The sequence below is a fragment of the Eutrigla gurnardus genome (assembly GCF_963514095.1).
Source record: "Eutrigla gurnardus genome assembly, chromosome: 20".
Classification (NCBI taxonomy): Eukaryota; Metazoa; Chordata; class Actinopteri; order Perciformes; family Triglidae; genus Eutrigla; species Eutrigla gurnardus.
The window spans coordinates 10,788,754-10,804,495 of record NC_139931.1 but is presented as its reverse complement, the minus strand read 5'-3'; the positions used below and the strand labels follow the sequence as shown (position 1 = coordinate 10,804,495).

The 15,742-nt window shown below is 41.6% G+C and overlaps 3 protein-coding genes across 3 annotated transcripts; 2 read left to right on the top strand and 1 right to left on the bottom strand.

Moving 5' to 3' along the window:
- Window positions 1–869: 869 nt before the first annotated feature.
- tnfsf18 (TNF superfamily member 18) lies at window positions 870–3,552 on the top strand. The gene is made up of 4 exons (XM_084038227.1): window positions 870–1,186; window positions 1,765–1,833; window positions 2,324–2,378; window positions 2,584–3,552. The coding sequence occupies exons 1-4, from the start codon at window positions 1,070–1,072 to the stop codon at window positions 2,931–2,933; spliced, it is 591 nt and encodes a 196-aa protein (XP_083894353.1). The 5' UTR covers window positions 870–1,069; the 3' UTR covers window positions 2,934–3,552.
- Window positions 3,553–6,329: 2,777 nt separating this feature from the next.
- tnfsf14 (TNF superfamily member 14) lies at window positions 6,330–9,414 on the bottom strand. The gene is made up of 4 exons (XM_084036710.1): window positions 8,648–9,414; window positions 7,448–7,481; window positions 7,286–7,360; window positions 6,330–7,151 (listed from the first exon to the last, which is right to left on the bottom strand). Exons 1-4 carry the CDS (start codon window positions 8,840–8,842, stop codon window positions 6,766–6,768), a joined length of 690 nt encoding a protein of 229 aa, XP_083892836.1. The 5' UTR covers window positions 8,843–9,414; the 3' UTR covers window positions 6,330–6,765.
- A 1,350-nt stretch (window positions 9,415–10,764) lies between these two features.
- tmed1a (transmembrane p24 trafficking protein 1a) lies at window positions 10,765–14,076 on the top strand. Its single transcript, XM_084037339.1, has 4 exons — window positions 10,765–11,392; window positions 12,244–12,341; window positions 12,467–12,653; window positions 12,795–14,076. The coding sequence occupies exons 1-4, from the start codon at window positions 11,213–11,215 to the stop codon at window positions 13,011–13,013; spliced, it is 684 nt and encodes a 227-aa protein (XP_083893465.1). The 5' UTR covers window positions 10,765–11,212; the 3' UTR covers window positions 13,014–14,076.
- Window positions 14,077–15,742: the final 1,666 nt, after the last annotated feature.

The following is a 15,742-nucleotide window of genomic DNA, read 5'->3' as shown; positions in this document are numbered from 1 at the left end:
AAGCCCATCCTGTTTTGCTGCCAGAAAAGTTTCCCCAAAGAAAAGTACAAACGGAGAAACTGAAACCACTTTTACTGACCACAACCAGAATTCAGATGCAGGTGGGAATTGTCACAAAGAGCAAATAGTAAACAACCTATCATGACATTTTGCGACTTCCACTATGAATTTGACCCGTGCTCTTTTGTTTGCCATTATTATTATTAATAATAATAATAAATATAAAAATAATAATAATAATGGATTGGATTTTTATGGTGCTTTTCTAGTCACTCAAAGCGCTCTGACAGGGTTCCAGTATTAACTACATTAAAAAAACATTAAATACGCTAGTTTATTTTTGTATAATTCATTGTTGTATAATTCATGTTTATTTTTATCTCTACAGTTCCTGTTCTTGTTTACCAAAAGACAACCCCACAACATATTGCATTCCTGTTTGAAAGCTTCAATTATTCAATGCTGAATTAATACATTTCATTCTTGTTTAACTAAACAACCCTTACTCACATTCAGTACATTATACTTCTGTTAAACACTATTATTCTACAACACTTAATATGAAGACCGAGAGGAAAGAAAGGGGAATATATGGAGCAAAAACAGCAAACTAAGACTTTCAGGGTTGCCAACATCATGCTCTATAAAGCCTCATCATAAATAAGGAACTGAATGATTCACTTTGGAACTAATTTGTCTTCCTTCTCCTCCTGGTGAGTTGTGTTCCCTCTTTTTGGGCGAATTGAAGCGAGTAGGTGTAAAGGGCCAGCCCCCAAAATGCAGAAACATTATCTGGGCCTTCTGTGTTTGCCTTCACTAACATCGAGAGGGAAAGTACCATCAGGATTGCTCTTTGTTCTATAGATACTCGGGGCACGGCAGAACACCGCCAGACATCAAAACGTCCTCATCACTGCACAACACCGAGCTCAGGAAGCGAACAAACACGCCGCTCTGGTGCGCAGTAGAGGAAACTCAGGCAGGACCTGTACATTCACCAGCTCTTAGCATCTGTCTTCGTGCGCTCCCCAAGGCTCAGGCAGCTCTGAGCTCTGCCATCAAAGTGACGATGCCACAGCCTACCCAGCATTCCCTAATCCACGTCCTCCTGTTGTGGATCACCATCCTTTCCATTGTCCAGGTTGGGTTCATCATCCTCTTCTTCACCGTTGGACATCAGGACCTGGTGAGACCTCTTAAAATAACCTAAGAATTGAATTCACAGAACGTCGACACGTTCACCATAGCCGCATCAAATTTGAATGAATTGACAGAGTATGGGATGGATGTCAGTGCTGGCATGTTAAAAAGCACCAGTGTCATGCAGCTGCTCTTTCTTGTGGTTTTGGTAGCACAGCTGGGGAGAAAGACACCTCTGCCTGTGGTCTCTTATGACAGAGACCTCTATGACGGCTCCCAAACACTGAGAAGTGTTCACATTATGTTTAGATAGAAGTGTTTATGCTTAATACCAACCTCCGTCACACCCCAGAGATAAAACAAGGCAACACGATACAACCTCCATGGAGCATAACGGGTATCATTTAAAGGAAATATAAGTCTGGCGTTATGAGTAAACAGATGTGTTTTAACAGATAAGGCTTTGCATTCAAACTTTTGATTAAGAGTTGTCAAACTTACCAATTATCATTTAGAGAACTTGAATGGGTTTTTATTTCTCACTGGTTCTTTTGCTTTTCAGAAGCCATATCATTACTTATTGATTATTATGAGCATGTTTTTTGCTTCTGTGTCCCTCTCCAGTCTCGGAACAGCACTGTACCTGTAGCACCAGACCGCCCGGAGCAAATCAAGGCAACCAACACACCTTCGGTAAGATAACCACAGCTTCAGAGTTTGTGCTTCTCCTGTTGACCTCAATGTGAATACACATATTGTTTGTGATGAAGATGTCATGCTATTGATATTAGTTGTTTTTTTTCCCATTTTTCCAGACAGGGAACAGCTCTCTCTCTCTCTCTCTCTCTCTCTCTCTCTGTCTCTCTCTCACTCTCTCTCTCTGAAATGACCTTTCTTCTTGAGCTATGTATGTCAGACAGTTTAACCGCTCTCCTCACGTCTTGGAGGAAGCACAGTGACGTCATTGCCACATTCGGGGAAATGCCACTAATCTAAACTGTTTCTCTTCACGTTCCTTCTGAGGATGTTTTTATGATCTATTCTGTTCTCAAGGTGATGGTGATCGTCTCGTCACCACGTTTAGAAAAAGAAAATGTCACCTCTTGTTGGTCTGTGTGTCACTGCGGCAGCCACCCTGAATGTTGAGATTTGGAGATTATTGGATATCTTCCTCTTTCCACAGGACCACATCACTTCTGGGACAAAAAGTAAAATGCTCACATTTAAGGCCACCCAAGGTAAAGCTATTTTCGGTGTTTTCATACTCAGTTGTACGACAAAGGCTGTAACGATTTTCACACAATGTGTCACCTCACCGTTCACATGCTAATAATAAGGGAATATGTGTATTCAGCCATGACGCACGTTAACCACGCATGAAGATTGCCACAGGATATCCTAAATAAAACTCACGGCTAATAAAAACTTTTCTGTCACCCACAGCCAACGGGAAAATGAAATGGCTATCGAAGAATCCAGATACAAACCTGGTCTCAGAGGAAAAGGGAGGGGAAGTGCTGAAAATATTGCAGGATGGATATTTCTTCTTTACACTTCAGGTGACACTGTCTTCATGCAATGCGTCGGCGGGGTCACAGTACACAGTCAATCTGACGAGGGCTGACAAACTTATCCTGCACGGTTGGATTAACCCTAACACGTGCAGCACGGGCCTCATGGGCAAGGTGGAGGAGATGGCTGCCGGACACATCGTGGAGGTCGCCGTCAACCTGCGAGCCACCGTGGCATTAAACGAATCCGTGACCTACCTGAATATCATCTACATGCATTGACATTGGGTGCAGCTCTCATACAGCATATCTCAGCTCTGATATGTCAGGGCGTCTGTCCAGCCTACCATCTTTGCCTTCGGATCACCAGACCTGCAAATCACTTGACTTGTCTTCCTGCAGTCACGGAAGTGTCTGAGTCACAGAGGAAGTGCTGGATTCACCAATGAAGAACGTCTTTTAACCAGGGGCTGGGTAAAAACTCACCATTTGAAATACTGGTCTACTAAAAAAATCCACAAGAAAAAACAACAGAAATTACATTGATTCAGTCTATGGTTGACATAATCACTACATGTGCTTTTCTGCAGACTCAGCTGTGTGATATAAACAACATGGCGTGTGCTGTATGTTTGGGGGGGATTCTTGAAGTGAAAAGATAAGAAAAGCAAAATTCTCAATGCTTCTCAAATAGCTGTGACCGAGGAGCTAATTTTTAGTCAGTGAAGCAGGTATTATCCCCCCCCCCCCTTTTGTTTGAGTTTCTTATATTTAAAATGTGTTGTAGTTAACTGCAAGAATGTATATTATTCTAAAGCACCACATTTAACTGGCAGGACTGTGTTATTTGCACCACAGCTTCTATTTGCTCTTTGATGATTTATTTCTTACTGTATAATTATATTTATGTCTTATTTATTGTTTAGGACTATATATATATATATATATATATATATATATATATATATATATATATATACTATATTCTACTGTATTTAAATTGAATACCATAGGCAAGCCAGCAAATAACAATACTGAATGTCACTGTGTGACAGTGTATGTCATTGAGTGGCATGCATATATTGTCAGACGATGCATTGTGTTTTCTTTATTAAGTACTGTCATAAAATATAGTTGTAGAAGCTAACACAAAATAAAGATATTCACAATCTGTCACGATTTTAAGAATTCGAGTTTGTTCATCGCGTAAAAACAAGAATGACGATTACGTTCATCGGTCTGATATTGTCACTTAAAATCATAGTGAAAAACCTCCTTGGCTACCTGTCTCACACTTCGTGACACATGAAATCATGTCTCGCTGTGTTTAATGTGGAAAGAGTTCAGAGATGCTGAATGAATAAGTCAGTTTTGTTTTAGCTATTTTTAGAGCTGCACACACCCCTGATGATATAATATGTGAATGAATAGTATTAATACTGTATTAGACGTTCTATTAAAGTATATATTGAGCTAAACAGAGCGAATTAAATCACAAATACTGTATATGCTTTCTGACTGTGAGTCACGTTCGAGACCCTGGATATGAATTGAAAGTGAGAGGTCATAAGTTAACTGTAGGACCCTGTAGATAATGAGTTACTCATAGAAAGATACGACGGGACCCTCCCTGCCAGATGCTGTCGAAGAATATTCCCTCCAGACTCTGACAAGGGAAAGCAGCAAAAGAAAATCGTCACCAGACAAACAACATATCTGACCTACATCACAACAATGGAGTTGCAGTACTCAAAAGGTCATTGGAACATGATCTCAGTCATCGTTACCAAGACACATATTTTCCAAGTTACTGAGGTTTTTATCCGGAAACTCTTCTTTGCCAAAGCTGTGGAGTCCCATTTCTTGTATATCTTTCTATTACCAAGTAGCAGAGGTCCAACACGTTGAGTTCAAATGCACACACCCATTCATCACCCACTCATGTATTGAAGGCCTCTGCATGGGTTGGTTTGTTCCCACCCTTGCTTTCCGCATGCGGAGGTGGACGTGAGAGAGTTGTGTATCCACTTAAGGATGTTTGGCGGCGTCTGTGAAAACCCTCATTTTCATAATTTCCACACACAGATAACAGTGAAGGAGCTCGTGTGTGGTGTCAGACAGGTTTTCAATGGGAAACCCTTGAATAACACGTCATTTGAAGCTTGAAATTAAAATATGGCACATATTATAATAAAATATTCCCCAGGAGGGAACGTCATAAATCCAGCCCCAGGACTTTATTCACATGGCATAAATGTGCCATATGATGTGTGTTGTTACAACATACTGTGGAAATACATTTTTATTTTGGATTATTCATTGTCATATATTTACATGTGTATATTTAAGTTGCTATCCTTAGCCTCTGAGTAATCTTTAGTTCCTTCCTGCCATTGTTTACAGGGGACAGTGTAGAAACTGGTCCGTTTCCTTACACAAGAGAAATGGTACCATGCTTATTACCCTCGGATCAGAAGGACACAGAAGGCTTATGCTATCAAGCACGTGTAAGAACAATTGTATTCATTTTGTTTTGGGTAAACTCCCTGGATGCACTGCTTACAGATATATCAGCTACCTGACCAAGAGAGCAACACAAGGGGACAGTGTTTAGCTGTGGACTGTGTGTGTGTGTGTGTGTGTATGACCACCTTTCCATTTTGCTTTGCAGATGAAAGTGTTCCGCTTCACACGTTGCTCATCATGGAGACTTCTCAGGGACAAATAGGCAGTCGTTTATTTCCAAGGTAGTCGTAAAAAAAAAAAAAAAAATGGTGTCGGTTTCATACATGGAAGTGTGAAGAATTAGTCGGAGATCATCTGCAAATGTAGAGGGCTGTCATCCCACACAAATCCTCTCATAAAGTAACGTCTAGACTAATCATGAGGGAAAACCCAACAGCATGAATCCCTCACCTCTCACACCTCACGGGTCAAACGGCGCTGGCCGGTAGTGACTCACGCAGGCGATCGAGAAGCATTCATCACCATGATTTGACAGAAAATGTGTGTATTTATTAATTCGGACAGTATTATAGCAGAAAGCCTGAAGTGGAATTAGTCACTCAGTTGGAAGTCTCAACCCGAGATAGAACAAAACTCATACAGTACATCTGAGGGGAAATTATTGAACCACCCACCTCTACACACACACACACGCACACACACACACACACACACACACACACACTACATGTTCAGGTAGTGGGGTTGGAAAGTGAGTCAGGCAACCTACTGCCGATGTCTCCATCCCCCCCACCCCACCTTCACTGCAGCCCCCACCACCACTTCCTCTTCAGTTTACAAATATACAACTCTGTGGGTGTTTTCAAGAGCGGCTTCTTCGAACAGACACAGCAGGGAAGGGAAAGCGCAAAACAGCGACTGCATGACAGATGCAAAAGAGAAGAAAAGAAAAAAAAACGCTGCCAAGGTCAGCATGCTTGTCCCCATAGTGATGAATTGAAAATAACAACAGTAGTATAACAAACGTTATGATTCACATGTTGACACTTTAGTCACTGAACTATTTTGGAGAAAATGAATTGTGTGGGTAACAATGCTGCTTGTGAGACAACAAAAAAAAGCTCCTGCACAGCCTCATCTGACGCAGCAGGAAGTTCACGTCAGCTACACGGTGGCCTCAAAAAAGGGCCCGGGACAGTCGACAAACCACACTTTCAAATCATTATCTGTTTATTTCAATATGTTGGATACATAATTACAGCAGAACTAAAGCGACTATATCATTCATTCTATTACTGGAAGAATAAATATATAAAGTGCAGTATGTTACAGTTACAGCAAGAATGAAAAGACATGGTTTAACTAGCATGACCAACCCGACACAGTATGTTTAAACTGAACAATGAACATTCAAACAGTTACATTCAATGTATAAAAGAAGCATATACAAATTCTCTGATGAGAAGGTTGTAAAACATACTTTAAAAATGCTGTCATTTCATCAACCAATAAGCCACCAGAACCCGCCCTTTCACACCTGCGTATCCTCATGGTCATGGACCTACTTTTTCCTTGCATGTTCCTTAAAACATTAATTTTCACTTTTACTTGCTGTTATGACAAACAATGTGAAATATCAATGTGATATTCATATCATATACGCACCGAAGACGTTTTCATAGTATTTGTGTCTTGCGATGTTCGCGGTGTTGCTCACTTTTACAAAAATGCAGTCATTTTCGGTGAGGTGAAACACTCCAGCAAGGTAACTATTGGATAGCATTTCACTGGACCGCTTTGAGGTTTTTCTGGACATCAGGAGGGGAATGCTTCCCCCAAGGTACCGTTGGGATTTCCGATGAATAGAGTGGTTAAAGAAATCGCTCTCGAAGAACGAAACCTTGGAATAGACATGGTAATAACCCTCCTGCTGGATGACCAGACATTTGTTTTGGTAGTCCATTTGGTAGAGGAGAGGGTCAGCATCCTGGCTCCACGCCATGATTGAATTTTCGTGAACTACATCTTGTCCATCTGGGGGAAATCAGCAAGAATGCAAAGTTTTATTCATACTAAATAATGTATCAATTGTCAAAACTATGACGATGGACATCATTTACTCTCTGTCTTGGTAATTAATTGAGCAATGAGGTAATCTCTGGTCTCACCTGTCAGATGTGCGAGTGGTTTTGAAGGAAGAACAACAAGACTGGGACTTTTTGTGGTAGAAGCAACGACTTGACCTGTGTGAGGAGCAGACAAAATGTCACTGATGCGGATAAGGTAAGTGAAAATGATCGGACTGCTAAAAAAAGAAGGCCGAAACGTACTTGCAATGAGTTTAGAGTGCGAAGGTGACGTGGCCTGCAATGGAAAGGAAAAAGGGTTATCTCTCAGTTGTGTGTGTGCATATTGGTGATTGAGCGTGCACATGCAACCACAAAAACTGATGCTGCTAAATCATTCATCTGAATTAAGTTGAAAGACCCCTTCTTGTTTTTCGGCGATGCTACCCTTCTGCAGAACCAAAGGACAGGTCTTTCTGGTAAGTAGCAAAAAAATGGACCACAGACATGCTACAGGAAATAGACCACTTCCTTTTCTCCACCGTCCCTTGTTGTTTGGTACACACATCATAGTGCTGCACCAAGAGAGCCACGCCCCCCCGTGACAGCCGCCGCCATCGCACAGAACAGGAAAGTGAGACACAGCATTTTGACCGTCCAACATTACATCAAGCGTTTTCCATTGATGGGCAGGACTTCCCTATTTCCGCTCTCTTCCCATAATAATGAAATTATTTAGCAGTAGTCAGCAGTTTTTTGGGGGGTTTTTTTCTTTGAGAAAAACAATCATTCATATGATTTGGAGTCAGTTCTTTCTATCACGAGGTGTGGTATAAAGTGTGGACCTGGCCATTTTCTCCCAGTTTAAAAGAAAAAGAAATCACAAATTGTCTGTGGGAAAGCGGAAGTTTCCACATTGGTTAATGCATGAACATAAATCAGGCAGTTTCATACACGTAGCATGTGACGTGGTGATATGCGTATTAAAATGTGATTTGTTTTAAATATCTAATTAATACAACTCACTCACTTTACACTTCAACATCGACAACACATGAAGTGAACTGCTTTCATAATGTTCCATCCATTGTGGCGTTTTATGTTCCATGGTAACTCATTTTTCTATTTTGATATCTTTGACTCAAAACCGTACCTTTATAGTATTGATCAACTTTAAGTGAAAGTTAAATAAAAAGGAGGTGTTGCTGAGAATCGCTGCAGGATTCCCATTATGAATACTTACAACTTTTTGAAATGATGGGTGTTAGACAAAAACACAACTGAAAGCGTTTTGCATTGTGGGTGACAGAAAACAAGTACCATAAAAAACTAAAAGTAAAATGAAAGTGAAAATGAGGTGTTCCATTGAGATCTAACGAAGTGAAATTCAAAGGGAAATTCATTAAAAAAAAAGAAAACAGTGTAAATGGTATTGTAAGCAGGTGCAGACTCTTTGATACTCACAGATTCAGGTTGGTAGAGATGGTAGATGAAGCAGGCCTCTATGGCGAGGCCAAACAACGCCACGCTCACCAGCAGGATCAGCAGGGTCTGCAGCCCCCCGGGACGCTGCCGCTTTTGGCTCAGCCTGGGTGGCACTGGAGGCTGGGTGACGTGGGTGTCCACCACGCACACAGAGGGATAAGCAGACTTGGACATACCTGCAGTGCTCTGTCTGTAACTGAGAAACGATATCCTCCTGAAGCTGTCAGAGGAGCGTTGCTTCAAAAGGGGCCGCTGAGACAGAAAGACGTGAGAAGCAGAGAGGGGAAAGAGTAGCTAAAAGGGTGGGCTCAGTTGTGGTTGGCTCAAGCGGAGACAGCTCATGTCACGGGTAGTCAGATAAAGAACAGGCTCAGACACCCAAGTCTTGAGATGTATCACCAAAGCTCGCTTTGAGGCCCGAGATGCACCTGTCTGGACTCGGGTTCTGCCGACATCAGAATGATGCTGTACGTGATGCAAATGTCTGCAAGTCCTGACAATCGATCGCCTCGAAGCCTCAAGGTAGAAGAAGACAATCGGCAAGTGGGAGACCGAACACGATGCAACTTAACCTCCCCTTCACACTTTCCCACGTCATCGTAATAGCAATGTTGAAATATCTCCATTCACACTTCCTCTCTCACATACTCTTTCCCACTGAGAGGGAAACAGATATTGACCAAAATGGAGTGCACACGTCCACATCTCAACCACGTGCAGTGGCAGGTGAAGGCTTTTTATGGTGTACACGTTCCCCTGGATCACACCTTTGAGAGTTTCCTGTCGAAGTAGGAGTGAGGGCTTTGAAAGGGGGCGACACTTGCAGCTGCAGCTTTGTTAACGTTCTTTCTGACTTTGAGCAGTGAGGGGCTGAATAAACTGTTATTAAAAACCTGACAAGCATGGTGTGGTGTAAGGAGAGGGAAAGACGTCCAGGCCGTGACGAGGACCGCTGCTCCATTACTGACTACTGACCTTCCAGCAGATTCTTTTCTGAAAAGATGATACTGATGATACTCCAGCACATCCCACAAATATGATCACTTTTTCTTACCCCAGAAGTATGCATTCCTTTTTCCATATTTTCCAAAAACGTATACAAATGTGTCAAGAACGTTTGCTTCTCCATGCTTTCTTGCTACAATAGTGCATGTGGAGATTTGGAGATCAGGGCTGGAGTGAGATTTCTGCTGTCGTCCTTTTTTTTTATTCTCTTAAACGGTCCTTATGGTGATGCTAAGGGGATACAGCCAATTAGAGAGAGAAAGGAAAAGGTATCCATCTTTCTATCGATTTTAACACTGATTCAATTACAGCTTCAGAATTTCACTCTACTATTTCATCTGATACAACTTTGATAACGACATCCTCAGAAGGCTTAAAGGATGTTATGTGTTGGGATTTTTTCATTCATTAATATTTTGAGGCATTGATTTTACATCCAGATGTTCTTCTAAGCACATTTGATATCATTATCATTCGACATCAATATATACACAAAAGGAGAGCTTTAATGCATCTGTATATCATATTCAATTTCAATTCAATTCAATTTAATATCATATTTAAACATACCATACCCAAATAAGTAACAATATAGAGATGTTCACACTCCTAATACAGGAATAAAGGAGTTTATGGAGGGACTTTGTAATTAATCATGATGACAAGGCATGAGATAAGGAAGGATGTCGTGAATTCCGGAAACGCACCATTCAGAAATGACCAGTCACTGTGAATTTGTGCTTTGAGTTGTTGGAACATCAATTAAGGATCGTTAACTCGCAGTTACTTCATGCACTGATTTACATGCCACCAAATAATATTCCCGACACGATCAATCAATACAAGTTTTTCTCTCATTACTTAATTACATTGGGAACTAACAGTCCCATTGTATTCAGAGAAGATAGACACCACTAAACTAGGCAACTCACAGCAAAACAATCTAGACTGAGAAAGACTACAGGATTATATATTTAATATGTATTTGAACTAAGTAACATTAATCATACAAATTCAGAGAATCACCATACATTTTTCACTTATCCATATATTCTATCCATGATGTCTATGATCTGCTTTTTGCCTGCTTTCACCCATAGCTCCCCCTACAGAACGAAAGAGGACATGACAAGCTCAACATTTTGGGAGAGGAATTCATAATTTAAGCAAAAAAAAAACAAAAAAAAATCAGTTAAGTCAAAATCAAAAAGTATGAGAAGTGATTAACAAAGATATAAATGAAAGCTTCTCTAACTGTGGTGGCCTCCGTGCTTCAGGCATCAGAGTCATCATGTAGTTTGTACTGCTGCACCTTGTCACCTCACCTCAGTTTTGCATGTGGCTGCATTCCAGACTGCAGAGCGCTATTGGTCCACATAGACAATGGCTTCCTCATTCATCAAGGAACTTAACTGTGAGGCTTTTCCCGTCCAACCGTCGGAATATGAGAGTCATCAATTACAGATATGCAGTGAAGTTGCTCTATTGTGCATGTGTGACAAAGTGGCTCTAAGTTGGTGAAAGCGGATTACATGAACTATGCACTGCGAGCGGAGGATGATGCTCTGTCTGCTTGCATGTTGGATTCTGACTGCCGGCTGGACTTTGGGTTTGGAGTCAAACAAAGACGTGGAGTTTACATTTATGTTACCTGCTGGCAGCATAGAGTGTTTTTACCAAACTACAGCGAGGAACGACAGCGTGGAAGTTGGATACCAGGTAAATATAATTTTCTATCATTTTCTCCCTTTCTGTCTCTGTGTTTAAAGTTTTGGATTGTTTTATTAAACTGGATGAATAATGTCTAAGTGAAAACCAAGTGAACAAGCCTTGGACTTTGGTCTCGCTTACTGAGAGATAAGAAATCCCCTGCTGCTGAAGACACCATACTGCAAAAACACGCTGCAAGAGTGCTGAACAGGCATCCTCCACAAAGCACAAACATGCCTATACATGATGACATTATAAATGCATCAAATATATAGCCACCATAACTCATACTCAAATGCAAACACAATTTTTGCCAGTTTTGAACTTTTCCAAACATCGCAAGCTTCAAATTCAAGAGCACAATTGTACTCTACTTTTATGGCCTGTGACCTTTGCATAGCTTCACACACAGAGTGTATGTGTACTGCGCCCTCTGACAGCTGCAGGACCGTGTTATCGCAAAGTCACGTCCCTGTGGTTTCTGATCGTTTGGTCACAGAAGAGGCTGGCAGGATTACTGGGGCATCGTCGTCACTGGAACAGATGCTAGGTTCTGCAGTATGGACCATCACAGCAATGTCCAAGGCTGCATCATGACATGGAACATAATCCATTGAAGCCCAAACCAAAACCATGACAAGGTCAATTTATCACGACTATGTGGCATTGTGCTCTTCTTTTACAAGAGGGCAAACAGAGGCACTAGTGGACAGCGAAAAAACAACCCATTTATTATCACGTGGTTGTTGCTCGGTGTGCTGCAATGGCTTTAATATCACATAGCACTAGCTCAGCTAGCCTGATTAAAGGTCTGGAGTGAAAATGCGAGTGAGTCCTGGGTGTTGCCGTTTGCTTCACAGGTGATAGCTGGATCAGGTCTGGATGTTGGCTTCGTCCTCATCTCACCCAGCGGACACCGGCTGGCCTCTGACTTCAGGAGCTCTGATGGCATTCACAGGTGCGTCACTCAGGAGTTTTACTATTGGAGCCATCATAGTGAGTAGTTTCAACCATGATAATTTGCTAAGAGCAAATGCCACCTGTTTCCTATAAGGAAATCTACTTTTTTTTTTACCCCTGCAGGGTGGATTCCACAGAGGAGGGAGACTACCGGTTGTGTTTTGACAACAGCTTCAGTAAGCTGTCAGAGAAGATGGTGTTCTTTGAGGTGATCATTAATAGCCAGAGCAGCGGTGCAGGTCCAAATGAGTGGTTGGCGGATGAGGCCTTGACAGGAAGCATGGTGGAGTACCAACTGGAGGACATCAGGGTGAGGGGGGGCAATGAGCTACTGAATCTGCCGCAGCTATGATTCCCCTTTCAGACAATACTTGAATGATCTGATGTCATTATTTTGGATGAAAAACTGACTTTCATCTCCTCCTTTCTGCTGGTTTTCTTCTCCTCCCAGGCCAGGGTGGACTCTATGTACCACCACCTGGAGAGGAGCCGTCAGGTCCTGACCGTGCTGCGAGCCTTCGAGGCGAGGGACCGCTACCTTCTGGAGGACAACCTGTGGCGGGTTTCCTTCTGGTCCTGCCTCAGCCTACTTGTCATGATCGCAGTCGCTGCCACTCAAATCTACACCCTGCGACGCCTCTTTGATGACACCAAGCAGGTCTACACATAGTCACACCAAAAGGCGGAGAGAGCTTGTGTTAACCACTGACCTTATTTCAGGCATTTGGCCAGGCAGCAAACCTCCAGTTATGAAGAGTGAAGCCAATACGACAGTGCCTTAAACTTGCATTCTCTCCACTGGCCATCGGGGGGCGACTCCTCTGGTTGCAAGAAGTCTGATTGCATGGAAGTCTATGAAAAAATGACCCTAGTTCTCAGTAAACATTATCAACATGTGTTTATGGTATCAATCTTTAGTTTCAAGACTCCTTCAATACAGCATGATGTTCATTTTGTTGATTCAAATAGACGGTAAAGCAGAGTATGTTTAAGGGAGTAGCTACCATGGTGATTGACAGGTCATGACAATGGTGCTGCTGCCTGGCGACCGTCACTACAACGCTGCCAATGCAGTTAGCTGCTAAGATTACTTAAACATCAAAACATAAAGTTTACCTCGAATTATGGAGCTAACTTTGTTTAGCTTCACACCAGAAGCCAAATCGAGCCAGAGCCAGAAGTTCCACCCGTCGCTCCTCCGGAATACAAATATGGTGACTTCCTTTCACTGGTTGCAAAGAAAATGCCAAACTCTATCCTACAAATCCCTAGTCCACAAACCAAGGATGTCACAATGAGTATGTCCACTTATACAAAGCCTATGCAAAGAAAACATTTAAAAAGTGTTCTGGTTGTGCAGGTCTTAAAAAAGGTGTTTGCTAACAAGTAGCTAAACAAGACTACAAAACGTTACCAAGGCGACTAGCCTTGTTGTGCATGCTGGTGTTTATGCAACTGGATTGTTTGTAGCCTAACATTAGCTTTTTACTTTTTACATTTGCCTGAAAAATCAGTACTGGTGTTCTATTGTGAAGATTTTCTCCCTGCACAAAACTTGCAAGTACCACAAACTTGTGTTGGCCACAGCTTGATTTCTGCATATTTCTAATTCTAAACTCCAATGGAAAAATCCCATTGGCTTTTTGTTGAGTGAACCAGTTCGTGTGATGCGCCACTCTATTTCAGGAATCTAACCAAAAACTCATAAAAAACCCCAATTTGACTGAAAGATGAGGGAACTGGAAGTGTAAATATGCTCTCATATATTTCTTGGTTTTAGGACTTAGTTCACACACACACGCACATGTCAACACTCGCTGCACTTTTACTTGCTCATGTCATTTAGGGAAGGTAGAAAACCACAGCTGTTCTCACTGGAATATTCTTTTATTGAAGTTAAGACTACATTTCACATCAATATTTATGAATCTCGGCTATGTTTTATCAAACCGATAACCAAAACCAACCAAATATATTAGCATAAACTTCACCTACTGTATTGCCCACATTTTTTTTTTACAAAGCGTCAGGCTGTTTAAAAACCTTTTTACTATTAAAAAAAGGGTACCTGTATATACGTTAACAAAAGCACTCAATTTCCCTGATCAGCTTCTCCATCAGGAGGTTAAATATGACGAAATCCTGCAGATGGCAAGCTAGTTTGGCTAAACGCAATACTTTGTACAGTTTAATAATTAGCACGCTATTTTCTCACAGTGGAAAATTTCCTGGGGCTGCTCTGCTTCATCACGAACATTTTCACTCATAAAACACATTCATTGGTCCGGCTCTGCCACTTGAAAGGCATTTTTCTTTGCTACAACAAAACAAAAAACATTCTCGTCTTGAATGGTCTTTATGACTTGGCATCGTACGTGGTGTTAGAGTTTACCTAGGCTGCATCTCAAATTAGTTTTTATTCATATAAATAATCGTCTTCTGTGAGAATGTGTGGTATAAAGTAGGTATAAGTACATAAGTATTTCAAACAGTCTCTGTAGAAAAATCCTTAGTTTTATGCCCCAGTATCTAATGATAAAAGTTTGCATGTTATACTGACACTATCAGATTACGTATGTACGGCTGGAGCCGCATTGTTGGAGCTTTTCTTTTTCAGTGGATTGAAAATGAGAGGCGTAGTTCTTCTGCAGCCCTGCTGCTGTCATGGACTGCAGCCAATCCGCATCCGCTTCAGCCTGCTCAAGGTCACCACTGGTTTCGACGGGGAGCCGGGCGCCTGTTCAGGGACAATCAACCAACATTAATCTCTTAACCTTGTGACATGCACTTTGATAGGTAATAGTGCAGGATCCAGTCAAACAGCAAGGGCATGTGTAATGAGGCAATCTTATTAGAGGGGGCTTAGAGATCCTCCTCCACTCCCATTGGAGAATATGCCTAGACACGTGAACCTTGATTTATTCATAAACGCTGCAGACGAAATAAAAATTTGACTTCAGACATTTTGGATATGGTATATTGTTTTGATGTTTGGGATCTTAACAAGGGCTTTCTATGCAACCAGGGTTAACGTTATATTGTGTCTGTAAAATATTCCAATCCCCTTAGAAAACGTTAACAATTAAAGTAGCTCTGCTTTCACATTGAAGTATTTGCCTCTCCGTTGACTCTGTGCTGTAAAAACATTAACATTCACCTAGTGGGGTAAATCATTTTATATATACGCAGTGTAAATGTTGATTCATACACATCAGAAACAAAAGGCTATTACTATGATTGTTTTGTCATTTTACATTTGGTGAGAACGCACGTGCTGAGATTAAAGAACAGCGAGCATCATTTGATCCAAAGCAGGCCGTTCGCCAGTGGAGGGTTGCCATAGGAACATCTACGGGCTTATGTCAGTCTAAACTGGTTTAGATGTAGAGAGAGAGAGGT